The sequence below is a fragment of the Vombatus ursinus genome, unplaced genomic scaffold (assembly GCF_900497805.2).
Source record: "Vombatus ursinus unplaced genomic scaffold, bare-nosed wombat genome assembly UNPS02014859.1, whole genome shotgun sequence".
NCBI lineage: Eukaryota > Metazoa > Chordata > Mammalia > Diprotodontia > Vombatidae > Vombatus > Vombatus ursinus.
Window position 1 is genome coordinate 4,972,288 of NW_020954637.1, and position 8,379 is coordinate 4,980,666.

Sequence of the window (8,379 nt, forward strand, 5' to 3'; positions counted from 1 at the left end):
TGTGTGTGTGTGTGTGTGTGTGTGTGTGTGTGTGTGTGTGTGTGTGTATGAGTGGGGGGCGGAACGGGACTTAAACCACTTCCAGAGGCAGGGATTCTATGATACAAATGTTGGGCAGCTGTTCCCTCTTATAACATTCTCTTTAAACTGGAAGGGACCTCAGAGGCCATTTACTTCAGCCTCCCCATTTTACAGATAAGGACACTAAGGACCAGAGAGGTTCAATCATTTGCCCATAGTCACAAGTCCACTAAGCATCTGTGGTGGGATTTGAACCTAGGCTCTTTGATTCCAAATCCATTGCTTTTTGCCCAGTCCCATATTCCAGTTGGAGCATTTGAGGGTTCCGTGACAGTCATGTACAAAGGACATTCTAAAATGTGTTAGTCTGATACTGGTAGGAGTGCCTCAGGGATGTGTGAATATTGGATAAGTCTCCTCTACCTTGGGCTCGTCTACTGACCTCAGACTTGGCTTGATGGCTTTACAGAGGGAAATCCCAAGGTCGAGTTGGCCTAGTGACCAGGCCCTAGTCTTAGAAGACAGCTAGCACTGGAGCCAGTAGCTGGCCAGCCCTGGAGTAAGCTTCCATCTCTGATTCTGATGTGAAATACCCCCAATTCTCCCATTTATTCAGGGATATGAAACCACTGAAAACAAGATAACAGTTTGACTCTGGCTATTTGGGCTTCTCCTTTTATCTAGCCCGGTTTTCCGGTTCTCAGGAATCAGCATGGAAAGGAGTCAGTCTTTTGGCAGTTTTCCATGATGGAAACGGGTTGGACCTGCTCTTAATTCCTGGGGGTCGGAGAAGTGAAGAAGTCAGTGTTTCTCCTGTCCTACCAGTTAGGTTAACAACCCAGTCTTATCTCAGCCCTGTCAATGCATCCCAAAGTTTCTTAACTTTCCTTTTCCTTCAAGCCCTGAGTCTCTGGTCCCATTCTCACTCTGCCAATTACCAGTGTTGCTGCTTTCCCCCATATGGGCTACCGTAGGTAGTTGGCCATCCCTTGTTCTGTCCTTGAGTCTCCACTTTCCACTGCCCCTGATAATAGCATCCTCACCTAGATTTGACAGTAGACAGTAGGGGAGGTTTCTGACCTGGGCTGGCACCACAATTCTTCCTCTGAGAGGAATAGAGTATTGCATAGAAAACTGCAAAGAGACAAACTGAGAGACCTGATGTCAGGGGAAAGCTTCCTAACAACTAGGTCTTTCCCCACGTGGAATTTCATGCTTTGGGAGGCTCTGCTTTCCTCTTCTCTCTCCAATGCTCTTGTAACTCGATCCCAGACTACCTTCCCTGGATTACTCTTGATTCCCACCCTACTACTCATATTACATCAGTCTTCACTTGAGTTCACTTTGCACTGGGTTTTGCACTTATCTGCTGCACTGCACGTGTGGAGAGATTCAAGAGACCTTTTCCTGATTCCCCCAGATGTTAGTGTTCCTCCCTGAAATCATTCTTTATTTGTGCAAAGTCATAGGACTTTGAAAGGGACTTCATCGACCATCTAGCACAATCAATACCCCCAAAGGAATCCCTCCTGTAACATACCTGAGGCCATATTGTAACGTAGCTGGAGGCCTCTGCCCAAAGACCTCCAATGAGGGGAAACCTTCAGAGGGGACCCAGCCACTTCTGGACAGTCCTAACCATTAGAAAATTTTTGAGATAGCAAATCTAAATTTGCCTTTTGGCAACCTATTTTTTTTATTTTTATTTTATTTATTATATTTTATTATATATTTTTTCTATCCTGCATTGGTTTATCTGTGTTGTAATAGAACCTAAACAGAACCTAAAATAGAACCTAAAACTCCTTGAGGGAGGAGGCCAAGGTCACACAATACTAAATGAAGAACCTTTGGTCCTTCTTGAGGTCACATAGAAGAAGTGAAATCCCTCTTCCATGTAGGATTCCTTCAAATACTTGAGGACATTTATCATGTCTCCCTTGAGCCTTTCCCAGATTAAACATCCACAGTTCCTTCAATCAATCAATTCCATAGAACAGGTATTTTTAAAATGTTCTATATAGAGCACCGTGCTAGGCACCAAGGATGCCATGGTGAACTTAGATGATTTGCCCTTGATGAATTCTACTCATTAAATGAGCATCATGTGAACTATGTGCAAATCAATAGTGAGGGAACCCCAAGATCCCCTGTGACCCGGATACAGATGCATCATCTGGTTATGCTTTTGCCCATCACTGCCCTAACTCCCAACTGTGAGGACGGTACTATGTGCTAGGCACTAATATGTGGGGACAAAAAGATAAAAATGAGACAGTCTCTCCCCACTATTAGGAGAAACAACAGTAAACACATTTAAGTAAATACAATCAATCAATCAATCAATAAAAGATTTATTAAGCACCTGCTATGTGCCAGGCACTGTGCTAAGTGCTAGAGGTACAAGGTAATTTGGGGGAGGGGATTGATGGTATAAGGGAGAATCTAGCAAGACTTCATGTAGGGCTTGGTTTGAGCTAAATTTTGAAGGAAACTCAAGATTCTCAGAGGTGGAAGGCTGAGGGAAGCAGTGCAATCCAGGCATGAGGGGATGGCCTGTGCAAACGTATGGAGATGAAGTGCCGTGTTTGAGGAAAAGCAAACAGGCCAGTTTGACTAGAAAGTAGAATGCCTGAAGGGGGGGAATATGAACTGGGTATGGAAAGACAGGCCAAAGCCAGGTTGTCAAGGGCTTTAAATGCCAAGCCGAGAAGTTTGTGTTTGATCAAAGAAGCAATAGAAAGCCACTGGACCTTCTTGGGCAGGAGAGTGACATGATCAGGCCTTGACCTTAGAAATGTCACTTGGCAGCAGTGGGGAGGTTGGATTGGAGAAAGAAGAGTCTGGATGCAGGGAGACTGAATGAGAAGGGCATCACAGTAGCTGTGGCTAGAGTTTCCAAGGGTTTGAACTAGGGTGGTGGTGTTGGGCATCAAGAGAAGGGGATGTGTGTAAAAGATGTTGAATGGACAGGAACAGCAAGACTTGACAATTAATTGGATATGGTGGTGGGACAGAGAGAGAGAGAGAGAGAGAGAGGGAGAGGGAGGGAGGGGGAGAGAGAAGTCAAGAGAGACTGAGGCTGTGAGGCTCTGCTGCTTAATAGCTGTGTATTTGTTTTTCTGTGACCATGTAGTTCCCCTTGGTGAAGTGTAAGATCCCAGAGGGCAGGGACCATCTCATTTCTGTCTTTGAGTCCCCATCACCTAGCACAGTGTATGGCACATAGTAGGTGCTTAATAAATGATTGAGATGCTGTGGAGCTGTGACTGCTGTCAAATCCCAGGGCTGTTCCAGATCTCCAGGAACGGCTCAGACCATCCCCTCTCCCTTTTACCAGAAAGGGAGCTGAGTAGATGGTGAGCCACTCCCACCCCCACCCCCACCATCATTGACCAAGGGTTACCTAACAGCTTGGGCCCATTATCTACCCTTGACATTGTTTTTGCTTTTTCAATTTCTTTTTTTTTTTTAAATTAACAAAGATCAATTTTCTCTCCTTTCCTACCTCAACACACTCTATATCTGTGTCTGTGTTGGCTCTGTGTGCAGGGTGTCACTGAGGGCTACAACGGCACTATCTTTGCCTACGGCCAGACAGGCAGTGGGAAGTCTTTTACTATGCAAGGCCTGCCAGACCCTTCCACCCAGAGAGGCATCATCCCCAGAGCGTTTGAACATATCTTTGAGAGTGTCCAGGTATGAGGGCTGGAGGGGGTGGAACTGGGCTGGAAGGGGATGCTGGTTAAAAAGAAAAGGCCCCGTGGGTCAAAAATCACCTTAAGCCGCCACTTTCCATAGGCTCAGCTGTTTGGTGACCCCTGGGGGTGAGTTCCATCAAGAAGAGAATCTATTTCTTCAAACTAATTCAATTTTTTTAAAAATTAATTTTAAAAATCAATTAACACAAATATTTTTTCTCCCTATCATCTCCCCACTGGAAAAAAAAAGAAAAACAAAACAAATCCCTTGTAACAAATATACTACAAATAACAAATATGTTCTGTAACCCTTGTAACAAATATTCAGGCAAAGCAGATTCCCATATTGGCCATGTTCAAAAATGTCTCATTCTGCATATTTAGTCCATCCCCTCTCTGTCAGGAGGTGGGCATCAGGCTGCATTAAAGGTCCTCTGGAGTCATGGCAGAGTTCTTACATCTTAAGTTGTTTGTCTTTACAGAACTTTTGTTTTTGTTGTATAAATTGTCCTGGTTCTGCTAACTTCATTCTGCATCAGTTCCTACAAGTCTTCCCAGGTTTCTCTGAAACTATCTCTTTCATAATTTCTTATAATATAGTAGTATTCGGTCCCAAGTCTTCTATTATCTGCCATGATTCATTCAACCATTCCCCAATAAGGTGGGCACCCAGTTCTTTGCCACACAAAAAGAGGTTGCTAGGCTCCTTGGCCAAGGTCAGGCATCTACCTTAGGTCTCACTTTTCTACCTGGAAAAGAGAGAGTTATGGGAAGTTGCAAAGGAACATTTATCCAAATTCAACACAATAGAAGAGAATTGTTTAACTCTTAGAAGGCAAGGTAATAAATAGCTCACCTTTATATAATACTTTGATGGTTTACAAAGTGCTTTAAAGACATTATCTCCTCTGAACTTAAAATAACCCTGTGTGGGGTTATTAATACTATTACCCCCATTTTGCTAATGAGGGAATTGAGCCTGAGGGAGATTAAATGAATTTTCCAGGGTCACAGAGAAAGTAAGTGTCAGAAAGTAAGCTGGATTTGAACTCAGGTCTTCCTGGCTCCAGATCCAGTGTTCCATCTACTCTTCAGGCTGCCACTCATTGTGAAGCATGCCCCATGAGTGAGGGGGCAAAGTTTATAGATTACTGGACCAGGAGTCCGGAAGACTTGAGTTCAAATCCGACCTCAGACACTTACAACCAGTATGACCCTGGGCAAGTCATTTAACCCTCTTCCCCTCAGTTTCCTCTTCAGTAAAATGAGCTGGAGCAGAAAATGTCAAACTACTCCAGGATTTTTGCCAAAAAGATCTCAAATGGGGTCATGAAGAGTCGGACATGATTGAACAACAACAACACATTCTTTACATTGATGTAATAGTTACTGAGTAACCATTTCTGGTTGTCCTTGTTGTGTTTGGTTTTAAGTTCATGTAAATCTTCCCATGCTTCTTTATGCTCATCTCATTCATCATTCCTTCCAGCCTAATTGGAGTCCAATGCACCCTAGGCTTTTGTAAGGAAGTATTTTGTGAACTGTACAGTTCTAGAGAAACCCAAGCTAATCTATGCTCATTAGACGCAATCTGGAGCCGAGCATCCTTTGGGAAGGACTGGCCTGGGTCCTCTCTGGTCTGGTTTGCAGGGCTCTGTGCTGGAGAATCCAAGTCTCTCCCCATTTCCTCCCTACAGTGTGCGGAGAACACCAAATTCTTGGTCCGGGCTTCCTATCTAGAGATCTATAATGAGGATATTCGAGACCTGCTGGGAGCTGACACCAAGCAAAAGCTGGAGGTGAGGACAGGCCCAGGGGTCGTCTTTCAGGAACCATGGCTTGGGCATAGAAAGAGATGGGAACTGTGGCTATTCTGGGGACCTCAGTCTCATCAGTAAGGGACTGATAACAGAACCCCTGGAGGGTTCTGGACAGGCCAGCCTTGATTACATCCATTCAGAAAATATTCAATGTTTCTTGCAAGCAAGAGATTGTGTTTGGCACTGGGGAAACAAAGTGAATAGCAGCTTATCAATCACTCAATCAATCCAAAAATGAGCATTTCTTAAACCCCTACTATGTGGTAGGATCTGTGCTAAGCCATTGGTGATGCAGAGGCAAAGATGAAACAGCCCCTGCCCTCTTGAAACTTACATTCTTCTGGGGCTGTGGTGGGGTGGGCAGGGAGGGAGAGATGCCAGCAGTGGACAGGTAAGGCTAATACAGTGGGGAGTGACGGTAATGGGGAGAGCTGCAGACAAAAGGGTGCTCTAAGACAGCCTAGATCTGTCTCTAGGATCGTTTGAAGAGGAGAGACCACTTTCCACTAAGGTTGGGGGAACTGGGGGGGGGGGACACAGAGGAGACTTTTTGAAAGAAGTGGGACCCAAATGGGGTCTTGGAAAAAGAGAAAGGATTTCAGCAGGTGGGAATACAGAGTTAGTGGGTTCTAGGTGTTGGGGTTGAGTAGGGGAGCAGCTTGCAAAAACTGAACAGTGGAGGATAGCTAGGCCAAAATGTAAGTCTGTTGAGGCAAGGCATTGAGGCCAGCATTTTAAAGGGCCTTGAATGCTAAGCCAAAGAATTTCTGTTTTCTCCCAGAGGCTGTTAAGAGATACAGTAGGTTTTCAAGGTAGTTTCTTTACAGACAAATCCCCGTTATCTCCAGGCATAGGCTCCACCCTGTTCTTGCTCCATAGCTGGGTTCTGGGCAAAAGCCCATGGCTGTGAATTTAGTTACAAAGTTTTTTCCATTTCCCAGGGGTTGAGCCTTGGTGACGGTTTTGTGAACTTGGTACCAGCACTGTCCCTGATGAGTCTGTGTTATACAGAGGCAGCTGAGAGAGTGGACAGAATGTTGGATATCTGCCCTGGGATTCTCCTTCAGTTTACTAGCTGTGTGATCCTGGGGCAGTCAGTTAACCTGTCAGCCTCAATTTCCTTCAGCTGTACAACAGAGTAGTTAATAATATCATCTATCTCAGAGGAGGGTTGTGGAAAACTTGGTCAGATAATGGATAAAAAAGCTTATCACTATGTAAATTTGAGCTATCATGATTATGACAATTACAATTATTTGCCAAATGCCTTCTCTAGGCTCTGGAGAAGGAGATGGGTATCTGACCCTTTGTTTGCAATGGAAGTTCAGGAGGGACTGAGATCTTCCGTGCTCCAATATCCTGCCATGGACCTTCAGTGGACCCTTTAAACATTCCTTGGCCCTCTCTGTCTCCAGGGCTGCCATTCTACCCTCACTCTTTCTACTGTACCAAATTTCAATGGCCCCAGAGGATGCCGGTGAACAGATCAAGAACTGGGAGGGCTTTTAAAGACATTCTTCAGACTTTACAGATGGAAAAAGGAGAAGCCCAGACAGGCCTAGCGAGGGCAAATGGCCCGGCCAGTGTCAGGACCAACAGAGTTTAGGAGCATAGGTCAGTAGCAGGGAATGTTTCAGTTCTCCCTGCCCCCTCAATGTGTCATTGCCAAAGAGACTTGGACATTAGGTTCTGCCTTAGGGCACCTGCCAAGCGGGTTCTGACTATAGTCAAGAGGAAAGAGAGAGATGGGAAAAAGAAACGATGGCTTCTATTGTGCTATTGTGAATGCAGCTTTAACCTAGAAATTACAGGAGAAAAGCCTGCCCCCGTATTAGTCACATATAAATATAGTTCTATCCCTCCCCCATTCTCCTTCAGCCATTTCATACCCTGAAACCAACTCCAGCAGCAGAGGGGGTGCTGGCTCTGGCATAATCAAGAGGAATAAAATCCTAGCTGGATATGTATTAGCCATGTGACCCTGGGAAAATGGATTCCCACTCTCTGAGCCTCAGTCTTCTAATCTGTAAAACAGGGATAATGATACTGTACCGCCTACAGGGTAGTTGTGAGAAAAGTGTTTTGTGAAGCTCAAGGTGCTACATACATTTAATTGGTTGTTAATTATTGTTACTTTACCCAGGGATCTAATGGGGGGGGGAATGCCTCCTACAGGAAATCTTTCCTAATAATTTCAGTTGTCAGGTACAAACTTATCCATTTACAGTATGTTAGAGTAGCCCTGAAGCTCAGTAGAATGGAAGCTCCTTGAGGGCAGGGATTATTTCTTTTGTCTTTGTATCCCCAGTGGTGCCTGGCACAGAGTAGTTGTTGGATTGGATTGGAGGATGGAGATGGGGTCAAGGAGGCAGGGTTTTGGGATGCTGCACCATCGAAATGGCATTACCTGTGAACAACAACTCCAGAGACCCCCGTCACCTTTCCCCCGACCCTTTCAGCATTTGGTTTTAGCTGAGCCTCCCCTCCCCATAATGCCTCCCACTTCACTCCAGCTATATTTGATGAGGCAAGTGCTCGATTGGCCATTGAATTGGCCCAAAGCATCTTCTGGTTTTAAAAGGAACCTCTTCCTTACACTGGGAAGAATTCCTTCTCTCCTCCCTCTTTCTCTCTCTCTTCTCTCTTCCTTTCCTCCTTCCCTCACCCTCTCTTCCCCTTCCTTCTCTCTCTCTCTCTTTCTCTCTCTGTCTCTGTCTGTCTCTCTCTGTCTATCTTTCTCTGTCTCTATCTTTCTCGGTCTCTCTGTCTCTGTCTCTCTCTCTGTCTGTCTCTTTCTGTCTCTCCTTCTCTCTTTCTCTGTGTCTCTCTATCTCTCT

At 45.1% G+C, this 8,379-nt stretch overlaps 1 protein-coding gene across 5 annotated transcripts in view; it reads left to right on the top strand.

Moving 5' to 3' along the window:
- Window positions 1–8,379, top strand: part of KIF17 (kinesin family member 17) — a 60,230-nt gene that overhangs the window by 2,076 nt on the left and 49,775 nt on the right. For all 5 annotated transcript variants that reach the window (XM_027841429.1, XM_027841427.1, XM_027841428.1 and 2 more), the window contains exons 2-3: window positions 3,574–3,720; window positions 5,420–5,521. In XM_027841429.1, coding sequence (XP_027697230.1) covers window positions 3,574–3,720; window positions 5,420–5,521 — 249 coding nt within the window. The remainder of the gene's footprint in view (window positions 1–3,573; window positions 3,721–5,419; window positions 5,522–8,379) is intronic.